Below are 16,926 nucleotides of genomic sequence, written 5' to 3' on the forward strand. Positions count from 1 at the left end.
GTTAAGTTCTATATTTTCCAAGTTTTTTGGCCACTCTGGCTTGTAAAAAAAAGTAAAGATATCTAGTTTATTAATATTATCAAAAAAAGTTGTGGTAAAAGTTAAGGTAAATAAAACCTAGGTTTCTAATTAAATTAAAATATATAATCCTAATATACTAATTTTTATAAAATTAAAATTTTTAGAACGTTTTCCTATGAAATTTTTTTGAAACTACAACTTGCTACAAAATTTTAAAAACCCCAGCTCAGATTATACCTAAAAGTAAAATAGTTTCATAATAAAAGTCTAAAGTATACAAAGTTTTACCAAGGCAAATAGTGCATATCTAAATCTGGTTCTAAGTTTTTAAAATCATATATTACTGTTTTTAAACTTAGTATAATAATTTCTAAAGCTAACTGAAATTATATCTAACATGTATAAATAATACAAAATGATTTTTTCTTAACTCAGATTAAAAACAGTATAATGTAAAACTTTCTTAATGGTACTATAAAAATTAAAAGTTGTATAGGCAGGCTTATTAATTTATATATAAAAATAGAAACACTTTTCAAACAATGCAAACTTGAACAGTTTATTTATATTTCCCAATATATTTTCCACAATCACCAACTTAATAAAAAAATTTATTATAAATTGCTAAATCTAGCACTTTTTATACGGAAACTACTGATTAAATTTATTTATTGCTTTAGCTACTGCCTCATGATAGCTAAAACTTGCACCTATTGAGCCAAATTACCTGTTTTAGAAACACTGTTTTGTATTTGTGCATTTAATCTCAACCAGCAATGGTTTTATGATGATTAAAAATTTATTAACAGAAACTATTTTTAAAATGTAAATTCATTATTTTTAAACAGTGCATTCTTATATATAAAATATTTAATTTACTTTAGGTAACTGCTTAAGTTTAATCATTCAAAAAAAAAAAGTACAACAATTATTTTTAACTTTAAAAAAAAAAACTTAATCAGTCATAAATGTACACAATTTTATCATCTTTATACTAAAAGAAGTTAAGACTTTGCAAAAAAAAATTAAGTAATAAAAAACTACTTTCTGTAAAATTTATGTCATCAAGTCTAAGTAAGGTTATAAAGTATTCTATTGAGTTATTTTTCTTATTGTGCTTTTATGTTGTAATAACTGCATTAAAAAAAACCACTGGTTTAACCTTTATAAGTTTTGAAAGTTGAATAACTTAACTGACAGAAGCATACCATACTATTCTTCAAAATATTTAAATATTTTTATTTTTCTAGTGACTTAAGATTTTTACAAATTTTGTTAAACTGGCATTAACTATAAGTTTAATATCAGCAAACTTTTTAAACTAAATTAAGAATATTTTACAGTAAAAAACATCAAAGACTGGCATATTTATAAATTTACATATAAGTAGTTTTTTAGTAAATATTACTTTTGTTAGATAATCTTTATTCAAATTGTTAGTTTATATGATTTTTTCTAAGGCTTAGAATTCTATTCATTCGATATTATTTTTCTACTTTAGGAATCTTAATAAATTAAAACAGTAGTAATACATTTTCTGGCTATTTTATTTATCTCACGTTTTAAATTTAATCATGGTTTTTAAGAAAAATTCAACTAACTTTATTTATTAAATTTATAAATTAAAAGAACAATCACCTTTGAACTACAACATATAAACTAAACATAACGTTAAAGGTTTTCGGTAACTTTTTTTTATAATATCTTTTTTTTTTAAATAAATTATTATAATCGTTAGTGCAAATACTTTACATAATATTAGAAATAAAATTTATCAGTTATAATATTTAAAGCTAAAAACTACATTTGTTTACTACTTATTTAGAATAATTTAACTCTATCTACTACTTCTATATCACTGATATCTTAATTATCCAATTAGCTTCTAGTACGTGTCTTTAAAATAAGATTCTTATCAAATATCCCAAGCCAGGGTTTTTTTCTAAAAGCGCGTTTTATAAATTATACAACTCAACTAAAAGCACGTGTCCTTTATATTAATAGTTACAGCTTACTAATAATTTTATTATGTATTAATTTTATTTCTCGGAGAAAAAGGGTTTGATTATTTATTTTTATTGCTATATTTTTATTTCAAAATATCTTATGTTTTAGGTATTAAAAATAAACTTTTAATTATTTCATTTTCTAACACATTTAAATTTAGATTTTTTAACCCTTTAAATCATGATGTACAGTTTATTGCAATTAGTATATTGAAGATGTTTTTAGTTTTAATAATATTTTAATTTTTTTCATTTAAAATTAAACAGAAAAGTTCAGATAATGTTGTATTTAACATATTGTATATTTATTCACTTATATTAAGTTTTTTTTTTAATGTATAGATATTTATAACAAATAAGTGTTCTCTCTAGTACATTATTTTAAATTTACATTTTCTGTTTTTATGTAAAAAAATTGTGACATTTTTAAACAATTTTTTAACTTAGTAATTTTAATGTTTTTTTTTTTTAATTATTATGTTTAAATATGATTTTGAAATTAGTTTTAGACCATGAGATTTTTTCTATACCTGTTTTAAACATTTACACTTCAATTTTAATTTCAAATTCTATTAGTGGAAAGTAAAAATCATTTTAACTTTTTGTTTTTTGACAGATAAAAAATAATTTTTACTCTAAGAGACTTAATATAAACTTTATTGCTAAGTTTTAAAGAAGATTTGGCAAAGTTTAATTATATATTTTGAAAAAAAGAGATCTTAATATAATTTTTCTGTTTTTTTACTAAGGTATTATTAGAATTGACTTAAAGTATTTAAGAATTAGACTTACACTTAGTTTTCATTTACTGAATTTGGTGTTAAGTAAAATGGGCAGAATTTCACTTTAATATTACTATATAACTTTATTAAATTATATTAACTTTATATATAGAAGTATAGTTTTATGTGGTTTTAGATAACTTTTTTTAATAAGTTTGCAATCTAAATAATTTGTTATAGTATAAACGTGTTAGATTATTTTAGAATTTTACATTAAGTACCCTTAGAATTTTGAAAAAAGTAAAACATATTCTAATGTTAAGATGTACATGATTTTAGTAGATTCCTTCTAACCTAATAAGAGTATACATGTTTTTAAAACATATTTCTGCATATAAATTTAGATTTAAAAAATTGGATTTGTAATTACTGGAACTAATCAGATAAAAATATAAGCACAATGAAGTCTACCCACTATATTCTTAAAATTTTTGAGCAAAGTAAAACGAATATTAAGATTCTTTAAATAATAAAAACTGGTACATAGTTTTAGTAGAATTGTTTTAACCTACATAGAATACATATGTGTGTCAAATGATATTATGTAAAAATAAATAAAACAAAATAAATTATTAATCACTGCTTTTCATCAGACAAAATATATAAGCACAATGAAGTCCACTAATTACATTCTTTTACTTTTAGTTTTAGTCTGTTTGTGTCATGCAGCTAAAAGAGATCCGTTTGAGGTGTTGGACATTCCATTTGGATCTTCTGACAAGGTGGTAAGAAAAGCTCGCAGGGACAAGTCAAAATTGTACCATCCGGATAAGAACAACTCACCAGAAGCTGTTGAAAAATTGCAGGAAATTACAGAAGCATATGAGGTAAATAGATAAAACTTTTAGAGCTTAAAAGTATATAATGATTGTAAAACAAATACAACAAAAGATTTCTTGTTTTAAGTTTAGTCTAACAACAGAAAATGTTATAACTATTTTAAAGTATGTGTTTTTGTTATTGTGTGACTAAAACATTTTGAAAATTATCTAAAGCTATAAACAGGAACTATTTATTGTTTATGTTTATACTTTTAAAATTATAATAAAAACAAATGGCTAAAGTTGTAACATATAAATTCTATAAGTTCTACTTAAACAAGTAGACATGTATAAATGTTCCTTTATTTTCAAAAATCAGAAATGCTATTTTGGTATAAGTAATTAAATAAGATATAAATAAAACAAAACAACCAGCTTAAAATTTTAAATCAACTTTTTAGTAAACATGCTAATTTTAACTTTAGAAAATTATGAATAAAGACTATGATGATTGGGAAGAAAGTAAAAAAAGTAAAGAAGAATATTATTATGAAAATTATAGTGAGTTGAGTTATATAAAATAATTTTTTACTAAATTTAGTTTAGGTTTTCCTAATTTATTTATTTAAAACTTAAGTAAAACTCAAAATGACTCAGACCAAATAAAAATCTTTAATGGGCTTAAAACCTCAAGTTTTTAAAAACTTCATTGAAGAACCAGTTTAATTTAGATCAGGATTTTACAAACTCTTTTTTACTAAAGGTACCCTTTAAAGAAATTATAAATGTATGGCCTCTTCAAACTAGAGTTCTCAAAAATCTACCATAAAAAACGCCTAAGACTTTTTCTTTGTTTGGTCATAATCATCAACTCCATAATATTGAGTGAAAATTCCAAATTATGACCTCATGGCCCCCTGTTGCCCGTTTACTAATCATGACCTCTATTGGCCCACTTTGGGAAACTCTTGCTTAGATATAGTTTTTAACTGCAGGCTAGCTCTATAAATAGTTTTTTTAGTTATTGATTTTTTACTTTTAAAAATAATTATCTATCAATTTTCTATTACCCTTTTAATAATTTAAGTTCGAGTAAAAATACCATTTCAATTTTCAGCAACTAATATAATGTTTTAATGTTTTTTATTACCTCTGGCTACCTCAGTATAGTTTTATATAAGTCAGGCTATTTTAAGTTAATAATGCTTGCTTTAAAGACCAAAAACATTACTTTTTACAATAAAACCATCAAATACAGATATTTTGTGGAATATTTTCAATGAGTTATATTTTTAAGAGCTCTTAATCAACTTGAATAATTACCAGCTTTTGATTACAAGCAATTACAGCAGCTTTTTATACTGTAACAAATTATGACATCCAATGAATAATATAAATAATCAATAATTTTTTCTGAAGTTACTTAAAAGTAATGTGGGTATCAAAGTTCTTAGACTTTTAATACCTTAATACTCTAAAAAAGTAATTTTAAACTAATTTATCATATTTAATTTAACTATCAACTAATTTGAACGAAACTTAGTTTTCAACAATTTTTGAATAATTTAATATCCTAAAATACTTCCTTAGATTTATTGTTATCAAAACCTAAAAGAATGTAGTTCAAATACATACATACTACAAAATCCTTAAACTGTGTTCATCACTTTATACGATGATGATAGCTAAAAGTGATTGATTATCAAAAATTATATAACTGTTTAAACAGAATTGATAACTATAACGTTATTTTTTAACAAACCATTTTCTATATTTAAACAGTGTTCATCACTTTATACGATAAGGAATACAATGCGCACATTTTCCGTCACATTTTAAAATCTTCGTCACACCAAGACACTCCCCACGTATTCCTCTTCACTGATCATCCGACATTTTTGAGCAAAGTGGACAGAAATAACTTGAAGGTCACATGGCAAAAGTTTTCATCTGCTTTAGATGAACGAGGTCAGTTTGTAGAATTTATTTACAAATGCTCTTTTATTATCCCAAATTATTTAAATAGCTTTTTTTTAATGATTTGTAGCTACTTTGATAACCAAATTTTGAACTAATTGTTAAAAATTTCCTTAGAAATCTGCAAAAACCCCTTAAGTTATTTTTACTTCTTTGCGTTTATCAGTTAAGCCATATTGAGGAATTGTTGTTTTATATAAAAACTATATCTTTAAAGCTTATACTAAAACTTTTTAAACTTTACAATCAAATTAAAAATACAGTTTTAATTATCAAAAGAAGTAGTTACAAGTGATGAGCAATATTTTAATTTTTGTAACAAATTTATTTAAAACTAGCCATCTTCATAAATTTATTTTAAAGATGCTATGTATGTATTATTAAAATTGTTTGAAGTTTTAAGAACAAAAACTTATAACTTGAAACTATCTTTCAGTTTTCAGTATGAAAGGCAATAGTTGTATACATTCTACTTCATATCTATACTTGTTTAAAGACAAGTAAAGTAGTTTATAATTAAAAAAAGAGATGTTAAACTAACTAAAAAATTAACAGTTTTTCTTTCTTTTTCTATAAACTTTTTAAAAGTATCCAAAACTATGTATTTTTTAAACAGAAAACAATTATTTTATTTTAAAAACGTCTCGAATTTAGTTAAAATAAGTATAAAATAGTTTTTATTAGTTATTAGAAATTATTCTTATTAAAATTTTCTTAAATAGTTTTTAGTAATTTATAAAAATTTTGATTACTGTATAGTGTACACTTATATATTGTGATAGTAATTTTTTTTAGGTTAAACTTTATAGTTTTTTAAGGAATTGTGCATGGTTGGATTGATGCTCGATGGGTTGAGTGGTTCAGAGAAGGTCTTAATATACAAGTCAGCTACAAGCCTTCAGTTATTGTGGTTTTTCAAAGAAAACACAAAGTTTTGCGTCTTGATCGCTGGGTTTTCGTAAACTTGTTGGATTTACTGGCTGATTGGAGTAAACCTCGTCTTAAAAAAGTTTGTGTTTTATTTTATTAAACTTGTGATAAACTATCACAGTTGGTTTTGAGATTTTAAGTTAATATGATTAAATTGTTGAAAGCTAAGGCATTACTTTAACAAACTATTAACAGCTAAAAGATATCTACAATATACTAGAAAGTAAATATTCAATTCTAAACCAGTAAGTTTAAGACTAGCTCTGAATTAAGTTAAACCATTAATAAAACTTACTTAACATAAAAAACAACTGACTTTTAATAAATTTAAATTTATAAAAATCTTACTCAACACATATTTCCGACTTAAGTACTACTAGATTAAGAAATCATTTAAGTTTATGTTTGTTTGCATTTAGTTTTCTGTAAAAACAGTAACATTTTTTCAACAAAAATGTAACAGTTAGCTAAAGCTCGTTGAGCTATTTAATTACGCTGTTCCCTTAAGATTTGTTAAAACATATGCCTATTTTATTTTAGACTGGTTATTTTATAATCACAAATTTAATACGTCAGTATACATATCTTCCTTGATTATACTTTTGTTTTTTTGTAGCTATTTTAGAATGAGATTAAAAGTCATGGTGTTAGTAGTTTTTGTTTACTGAAAAAGTAAATTTTAAATTCAAGGAAAGAACTAAATATGTAAATTAGTTTTCATGCTCTATTACATATTTGGAATATTTAATTTGATACTAAGCACCAGGGGCGTGTTTTGACTGGTTTCCTTTTTCCTGTTAACCCGCTGAAAAAAAAGGAAAAGAAAAAAGAAAAAAAGATTCTTTGAATATCAATAAAAACGTTGTTTATTGATTTTGTTTTGGTTATTAAATAGACTTTGAATAATGAATGTTGAATTAGTAAAACTGAAAGATTAAAAAGTTTCCTTAATAAAAAATGCTTGTTTTTGCCCAGCTGAAATAGATTTCAAAAAAAACTTTAATTGTGACGTCATAATAGGTAAAAATTTTAAAGTAGCATTTTTTTTCTAGGAAACTTTTTACTTAAATACTCTTAGTTCCCATTATAAATTGTTAATTAGTGTAAATGACTGTTGATTAAGTATTGTTTTTGCACTAGGAAGTACAATTTTACTTTAAAAATGTGCAACATAATCACTAAAGTTTTCTTTTATTTAATTTATTGTATATAATAATGTTATGTAAAGCTTTTTTGTTATGTTGTCATATAATAATGTTGTGTTTGGTTCAATTCAGATAGTTTCAAAACCATCTTTAGACAACTAAACCACCTGGCAAGTTATAATTTTATCATATTTTTATATGGTATTTTAATATTTTCTTTAAGTTTTTTTTATTTTTATATAGGGTGGCCACAAAATTAATTCTTGATTTTTTGAAATTTTCAACTCAAAGAGATTTCAAAACCATCATTAGAATCCCTGCACCATCAGGCAAACACTTAAATAATATATAAAGTTATTTTAGTTTCGTTGTATAAGTCTAAATATTTTATTCAGTGAAATTTCAATTTTTTAAGATTAAATTACTTAAAGATAAAAATTTTTATTATAAATAGATATATTAATGTAAAGAGTTTAAAATTTATAAAAGAAAATTTGTAAGAATTCCATCTAAACTAACATTTAAATCAAAATTGAAATTCTCTTTAAATTTTATTTAAGTGTTATGAACTTACAATATATAAAAGTTTACTCTAGTTTTAATTATTTTAAAATATTCTTTCCTGATAAAAAAGTTAATTTTTTTTTTTGAGTAAGATAGTTATGTCTGTAATATTTTTGTTTTAGATAACAGGTTTGAATTTTGGTATATAATTTGTAATTTCATAACTTTTTTCTGGTTCTTTTAGTTTTAATGTATCTAAATTTATTACAGTATGATAAATAAAAAAGTATAATGTTGTTCTATTACTACTTTTCTGTATATTTTTTTATTTCTATGCAAAAAAAAACATTTTAAAAACAGAGTTTTTCGGCTAAATATTGCGTACTTACCAGGCAGTGCATACCTAAGAAATGCGTATTTTAGCGGCAAATTAAGAACAAAAAAAATGTGAATCCTCTTTGAAAAAAGTCTCGATACGCTACTGCTAAGCACTTCACGTAGTAGATAGTACTAATAAAACATTTACTTTATCGAAACGATTCTCTATAATAGTATTTATTTGAAAACATAGTTGCATTTTAATTTAACTAGACTGTTTATTAAAAGTGTTGAAGTAAGAAGAACTATTATTATAACGAGCTGTTGATCAAACAAAATTTATTTTTTCAGACCTTTTTTGAACAATGTTGGGATACAGTTATTGCTTCTGTGATTCGATTTGATGTTTTAATTGCTTTTGCTGTGTTGATATCGGCGTTTTTAGTTTCAATGGCAAAACTGTAAGTTTAAATTGAGTTTAAACTATTTAATAACTTTAAATTGCTTGTTGAAATGTGGAAAAAAAAACAGTTTTAGTTAAGTTTAAAACATATGTATTTAAGAAGTAGGTGTCAAATGTGCACGAGCGGAGAAAATTGCATAAGGGGACCAAGTTGCACGAAGATAATTTTGCACGAAGACAAATTTGCACGAAGGGACTAAACTTCACAAAACAAAATTGCACAAAAACAGTTTTGCAAGAGCAAAAATTTTGCACGGATTGAGTTTCATATACAGACTTATTTTTTAATTTTTCATTAACTAAAATTTTTACTTTTTTTTTCTAATTTAGTTTTATTTCGATTTTTACTATCACATTTACCCCTAACCCTTATTGTCGGTCGGTCTCCGTGCAAAATTGTAACTCGTGCAAAGTTAACCCTTGGTGTAAAACTTTCTTTGTGAATTTTTTTTTTCCTACGTGTAACTTTGTCCACTCTTGCAAACCCGTCTTCGTGCAAAAGTCTTTTCGTATATATAAAGTTTACCCTTCGTGCATTTAAGTCTTCGTCGTGCAGTTTTGCCCGTTCCCTATTTAAGTCTTACTTATAAAAGTCTGCTTATCTAATTAAATTAAAATTCAAATCAATTATTTTTTACAAAAACTAAAAAAATAATGTTTTTTTTTAAGTTTTTCTTTTTATCAAGTTATCTTTATAATGATAATGTTAACAGGTTTAATAAAAGATATAATGAGAACAAACTATATAAAAAGTATGATAAAGAGGAATTACTGAGTGTTATACATTTGATTGACGACACTGAAGATCCTTACTGTCAGGATTTTATTAGTCTCATGAATTCCATGACAAGGTATTTAAAGAAAATGTTTATAAAATATTCATAACTTTATATAATCTTTTTCTTAAGAAAAATTAGAAAGCATATCTTTATTATTAATCCGATACTTAATAAAATGCGAAACTCTACACTACAAGTTATACTCATAGCTTTTTGCTGTGTTTAATTTTATTTTTATAACTTAAATATAAGTGATTATTTAACACAGTTATTAAAAATATTGTCTCCTAATCTTCAATTTTATTTTTTGGAAAGAAGTCTTTAATGTTTTATACTAAACTTTTGAAGAATGTGTATATATGCGTGCGTTCAATTCTAATACTTGTTTATTATCGGTTTATTGAATATTTTTATGTCTATGTTGTGTAACGCTTTTGTAAAGTTTATGGAAATATTAAAAAAAAACAGTAACCACACACGTACTTATTAAAATGCTTTAACTTGTAAAGTAGTTTAAACTAACCAAAACAGTACATATAGCAGTGAAAGATGTAGTTTTACGACTCCACTAGGTAATATCTATAACTACTTTGTTGTTCTGTATTATCCAAGTTTAATCCTTTAATAGAATATACGGAAAAAAAAAAATATGCTAGGATGTTACTTTTACTTTTTGTTACAAAAATCTAAGATTTAAAAACAGATTTCATACGTCTAACAATTGCCTTTTATTTCATTTTAAAATAAAATTGGCTTTAATGATAAAATTATTTTTTATATTCAAAAGTATATTAGTAAGTACAAACGTTATAAATTAACAAAATATTTTACAGAAAAGTACAGTTGAAGCCTAGAATACTTGACTGGACCAAAGAATATAATAAAAAAATATGCAATCTGGTCTACACAGCATATAATGAAGAAAATCTAAGTTAGCTTTTACTTTAATATCTTTTATAGAGTTACTTTTAAGAACTAATTTTATTTGTACCATAGTTTATAACAAAATCAACCATAAAACTTGTATGTTTTGTGCTTTAAAACTTAAATTGTATGTAGCTCTAAACTTGTAAAAGCTATCTCTTATACATATTTTATTAGTTTAAAGAAAATTAATAACGTGCAAGTGTTAGTACAAACGAATATTTTATTAGACAATGAAAATTTGAATGGAACGATTGTTGTTTATGAAAAGCCAATTACCGATTGGTATAGCTTGTTCAGACCTCAAAATCACTTAAGCGGAATATTTTTAAATGAAAATAACTCATTTGAAGAACTTCCAAAAGAATTCCAATTAAGCGAGAAAAGCTGTTACACAAACGACTTAACTTTGGTTTCCTGCAATAGAATTCATTCAAATGACCGTATAAGTAGCTCAGGCAAGGATAGCTGTTATAGATTTATGGTCCATTCTTTCTTAGAACGTGTTGTTAAAGGAACGGAAAAAAGATACAAGTTTCAACGTACTGTTTGTTAGTACATGTAACAGGATTTGTTGAATTGAAAATAAAATCAATACTACTGTTTAATTTAAAAAATGTTTTTTAGGTTTTTAAGACAATATAAACTATTTTCGTTTGACTTGACTGTTTGTATTTGGATAAATAGGTAAATTTATGTGAAAGAAACTGCTATTTTTTTTTTGTTTTGAGTAAATATAAGTTTGTAGAAAGTTATTTTATTCTTACAGATCGCCTTTATCACTTTTAAAGTTTTTATAAAACTTGGTTAAAATTTTTGCACTAACTGCGTTCTGTACAATATTTCATGATTACGTCATTATGAATTTTTCTGAGTAATTTGTGTATTAATGTTTTTCATTTAGAACTTACAAGCTTATGATTGAAGCGATAAGCTATACAAAACAGTTGTTCTGTTTACTTTTGACGTTATTTTTTGCAATAAATTATTAAAACCCTTTAAATTGAATTAACAAAAAAGTTTTAATCTATTTCAATTTTATAATTTTATAGTACATATATATTTCTTTGTTACAGTTAGTAATTTGTTGTAAAAACAAGGTAAGATTGACTGTTATTTAAACTATGCTTTTTCAAATTTAGATATTACATTGTAACGACATAATTTGAAAAAATTAAATAAGACTTATAAGTAACTTGATTAAATAACTACCTCGCTGAAGAATGTGTATGGTTTGCCAAAACATCTGTAAAAAAAATAAAATACTAAACTTCAATATAGTTTGAAAGAAAAGATAATCATAAGTATGCAAAATAAATAACACTGTTCGTTATTTTCGTTAAATAAAAAATCTGTAATAATTTAAAGTTAAAAACTTCATATTTTTTTTGTTTCCTTTATTTTTCATGTGTCAAAATTTTATACAGTATAGCTTATTAAAAAGTACAACAGTTTTGTAAAACTACTTTAAGGTTTTTTTTTTTTTGATATAAAATTAAACGAAATTGCATTTTTAAAACAGCGTTTTTAAGGTTAAAAATGTGTACCATAACGACAGGTCGTACCTAACAAAAGCGTACGTAGTTTGTGGGTTACTTTATATTAAACTTATCTGAATATTTGTGTATGTTTAATTAATGATTCTTTAGTATAACAATACTTAGAAAAAATATGGTAAAAACAATAGAATTACATTTGAAAATTAGTTTATTTTACAATAGGAAGAAGCTTAACTTGATTACATAATTCGATTAATTATATTGTTTATATAACACTCACCTCTAAACGGCTGAGTAAGTATAACATTTGAAAATTACTTTTTAAATATAATTGGTAGAAGTTAAAAAATTCTTGAACTGCATAACAAAATATACAATATAAAAGTTTAAAGAAAATCAAAAGTTGTATGTTTTTTTAGTTTGTTTTGTGTCATTATTTGCTTCGATTCGATACTTATATATAAAGTTTTGGACTTAAGTTTTGTAGAAAATGCTTTGTGTTCTTCTTTAAAATCACTATTTAAGATTAGACTTAGTGTTTATACTTGTTTATTAAAATATTATGGTTGTAAACTGCATTTTTCATGGCTTCAATTAAAAAAAATTACAAACAAAAGCTATTTATTGATTCAAATATTTTTCAAGTTGTAATAGGTTTACAAAAAAAGCTACTTTAAAGTTTATCTAATTCTGAAGAAACAGTACCAGAACTTTTAGATTAAAAATATTGATTTTGGCTAGGCCACTTATGAACTAAATAAATCATAGAATAGATAGTTTATAATTAAAGCTTTTAAAAGCCAAACCCACTTAAAGCATGTTTGAACTTTTTTTTTAGACTACTTAAAAAACTCAAGCTTGTGTAATATTATTTTTAACGACCGCTTTAATTGAGTTTATTATTTCAAACAAATGCATTATTCTTTTGTTTTTTATTTTTTCGATAGATCTAACTCACACAAGCTCAAAAGTATGTTTTTTTGAGTTTTGTAAATAAATTAATAATAGCTTAAGCTAAATTAAGATGACCTATTCGCTTTAAAAAGTCGTAATTAGATTATGAATGATTAAACGCAGAATAAAAATCACAAGTACCACAACGTTTTTGTTTAGTTATTTTTTTAACTGAACAAATAACAACATTTTTAAAAATCAAACAATATTTTGCAAAAGCAATTTGAAACAATTAGTTTTAGCTATAAATGCAAGCAGTGACGTTCAGAACAAAAACTAAACTTGAATTAAACACCGCATATAAAAAAAAAAGTTGCGTTATAATTAAAAAAGCCAATACTATGAAAGTGTGATGAAAGTTACAGAAGTTAAATTTCGTTATTCAATGCTAAAAATTGTTCCGTTATTGTAACTAATTAAGAACCATTGCATAAAAATTATTATGGAAATGATTTCCATTTCTGTAAATGACAGTAGTAAGTTATTAGTAATACCTAGGTGTAAAACTGATTTACATCATTTTATATTTATAGTTGCCCTGATAGTTTAATAAATAATTTTACGAGTATTGAAACGAGTCGTAAAAGTTAAAAGTTAGTTCAAACTCTTTGTAAATTGAAATAATTAGCAAGCATATTATATCCGCGTACTTGGACTAAAACAGTATTTTAGCCGAAGGCGATCAACGATAACAGTTTTGGCTGAGACATTAAGTAGCATAACCTTCGCATATAAAATTAATTCAGGTAAAAATTAGTTTTTATAGAACTACTTTAATAGATTTATTTCCTGCATTTATCTAAAACTACATTAAAAAATCTGAGTTTTTTTTAAAAACGTTTTTTGAACAGTACTATTACTTAAAAAATATGATAATTCTAAAATTTTAATTAATGTATTGCTGATTTTTATTTAAATAGTTTGTTTATATTACTCCTTACAGACGCAAAAAAAAGTATCAAAGATAGTAGTATATAATTCCAATGGCTTTTACAAACCTAAGTTTTTTTCTAGTGAGTTTAAAACTTTTATGAACATCATTTTTTATTTTTTCTTGATTAAATTTTTACTTAAAAAATACCCTATATCCTTATAATCATCAGTTTAATATAAAAAGTTATACCTGATTAACATTTGTAAATTTGTTTTGATGACGTATGGTATGCCTAGTAGTTTCGACAATATGGGTTATAGTGTATCTAAAAAGATGAGTATTAATCAATAGAGATATTTAGTCAAAAAAAGTAAAATACAACAAATTCTTTTGTAGTTTTATGTTTCAACTATAACACAATTAAATAGTAACAATAAGCTAGTATTTAGTTTTATCAGTTCTTTTTAACATCAAGTAGCGTATATGCGGTCCTTGTAAAAAATGTAATAATATAAATTTTTATAAAGTTTTGTAATTTTGTTTTAGAATAAGTTAATATATTTTATAAATTTTATATTTCGTACAAAACAACTCTATTTCAAATTTTTACTCATCCTTTTAGATTTTTATTTTTTCTTATAAATGTGTAAACTTTTAAAATAAGTTTATTGGACAGAACTATTTTTTCAATTTAAATATTTCACTAATATACTTAATACTAATACTAGTTTGCTTTAGCAATAAGCTTTTCTATCATTCTTCCACCTTATTTAGAACATAATAACTAGTTAAAGACTGAAAAAAAAATTATATGCTACACAATTTGTGCTTTATCCAGTTAGGTTTCAAGCTGTGGTAGAATTTGTAATTTTTAATTTTGCAAAAAAAAACTGTGGGGTATGTAAGGGTAATTTTTGTGTTTTTCAAAATTATTAAAACTTAAAATTTTAGTCAATCCAAGCATGATTGTAGCTCCTTAAAAAAAGCTAAAATTAGATTAAAGTGTTTTTCAAAAACCTCAGGCTAGTATCTAAATTTTATTTGTATATTTTTTCTACTATTAAATAACTTATTAATTTTCAATACCATTTTATATCATTTTTACTTTGATTTCGATAACTATTGACGCTTTAATTACGTAATTTTTTAGCTTTTTTTGCTTAACAATTTGTAATACGAACGCAGGATATCTCATGTTAATTTGTTAAACTTATGCTAAAACACTTGCCCTAAAGAGTGGTAACTTTGAATCGGACAAAAAGTATTTTTAGTTCAAGTATCATAAAGTTACTATAATTATTCACTAAGTAAAACTAATCAGAAAATGAATACTTTTTTGAAGTAATTTAAGACAATCATAGAAATCAATTAAAGCTATGACAACTAAGAACAACTTTTATACTACTTATTTAATCAAACATTTTTAAATATTTATATTTTAAAACACAAGTTTATTTTTATAAAAAGGTTTACTATTTCCTATTATCTATCTACTCCAAATCATGTTAATTAGAATTTAAGTCTATTAAAAAAAAAAACAACTTCTTTGTTATTTTCACTAGTTAAAATATTTGATTTTTCGTTTCAAGTATCTTTTTGTAAGTTTTAGGTAAACAGAACTTATTACATTTTTGTCTAGGGTGCTTATATTATTTTTAAAAATTCACAAAACTTAAGTTTGGTTAAAAATTTCTAAACTCAGATTAGGCTTGAAAAATAAGACTATACTAAGAAATAAGAAATATGAAGCGTCTCGACTGCGATGGTAAGCAAATCTTTTGTAAAGCTTGGATTGAATGACAACTTGCTGATCACAATACGTACCCAATTTGTATGTACAATAGGAATGGTTTTTTATTAAAAATATTTTGTTAACGTATGATAAAAGATAGTTTCTATGTTTTTAATTATCGTTAAAGAATTGTGTTAACATTTTTAATACTTTTATCATTAAAGTAAAAATAAAGCTAACGTTGAATTTTAGCTTGACTCTGAGTGTAATTTGAGTGTTTTATAAACTTAATTAAAAACTTTGTGTTTGTAAATTAAAATATATTTAATTATGTCTATTGAATATAAATTATAACTATATTCTTTTTGAACAAAATTTAATTTTTTATTAGAATATATTTAATTATTGAAATATAGTGTATTATTTATGGTGTTTCATAAATTTTTTGCTGTTACAATAAATTTTCAAACTTTTGCTACCTCTTTAGATCAACATGTTTGATTCTGGTTGCAATCTATGAATGATTCGGGGTAAAATACATGCATCGGAGTAAAAGTACGTATTGCTTATAGATCAGAAAAAGTAGGGAAGTATTTCTCACTAAAGGATTCAATAAGTCGCTTGTATCAAAGTTGTATTGTCTATAAATCTACGTGTCCAGGTGATCTGAACAACCAGTATATTGGTGAGACAGAAAGACAAATTTTCGTAAGAATTAAAGAACATGTGACTCCAACCAACAGTGCGGTATTTAAACATATTGAAAATTGTATATTTTGTACTAATTGTAAAAATATTTATAATTTTTTGAAGTTATTAAAACGTGCAGTTCGTATAATGAATTATTATCTTCAGAAGCTCTACTAATTAAAAAACTCCAGCCAAATTTAAGTAATCAGTTTGGTCCTGATAAAGGATCAAGAGTAAGTATTAATATATTTAAATAATCCATTTTGTCTTAATTGTTTATAAAAATCCATTTTTGTTACTTGTCGTTTTAATAAGTTGTGTTTTCTACAAATTAAATGGTTTCACTCTATTTATTTTGTGTTTGTTTAACTAGGGAGTGTATAGCATTTTGATAAGGGAATTTGGATATTCCGAAAGCGCTTAAGTTTTTAATAAAATTTATAATAAAAAAAATTGTTTGTCTGGTTAGTAAAATGGTACTTAATTACATTAAAAGGTCTAAGTATATCTGAAATCTATGAATGATGCTCTTTACATACTACCTTGAAGTTAGTCCCAATACTCAAG

At 23.9% G+C, this 16,926-nt stretch overlaps 1 protein-coding gene across 1 annotated transcript in view; it reads left to right on the forward strand.

Moving 5' to 3' along the window:
• Positions 1-10,540, forward strand: part of LOC145832491 (disintegrin and metalloproteinase domain-containing protein 10-like) — a 29,054-nt gene extending 18,514 nt beyond the window's left edge. The window contains exons 16-20 of the mRNA XM_082939809.1: positions 3,479-3,636; positions 4,056-4,131; positions 5,353-5,538; positions 6,366-6,556; positions 10,520-10,540. Coding sequence (XP_082795935.1) covers positions 3,479-3,636; positions 4,056-4,131; positions 5,353-5,538; positions 6,366-6,556; positions 10,520-10,540 — 632 coding nt within the window. The remainder of the gene's footprint in view (positions 1-3,478; positions 3,637-4,055; positions 4,132-5,352; positions 5,539-6,365; positions 6,557-10,519) is intronic.
• Positions 10,541-16,926: the final 6,386 nt, after the last annotated feature.

Source organism: Thalia democratica, chromosome 3 (genome assembly GCF_965202585.1).
Source record: "Thalia democratica chromosome 3, ktThaDemo2.hap1.1, whole genome shotgun sequence".
Lineage (NCBI taxonomy): Eukaryota > Metazoa > Chordata > Thaliacea > Salpida > Salpidae > Thalia > Thalia democratica.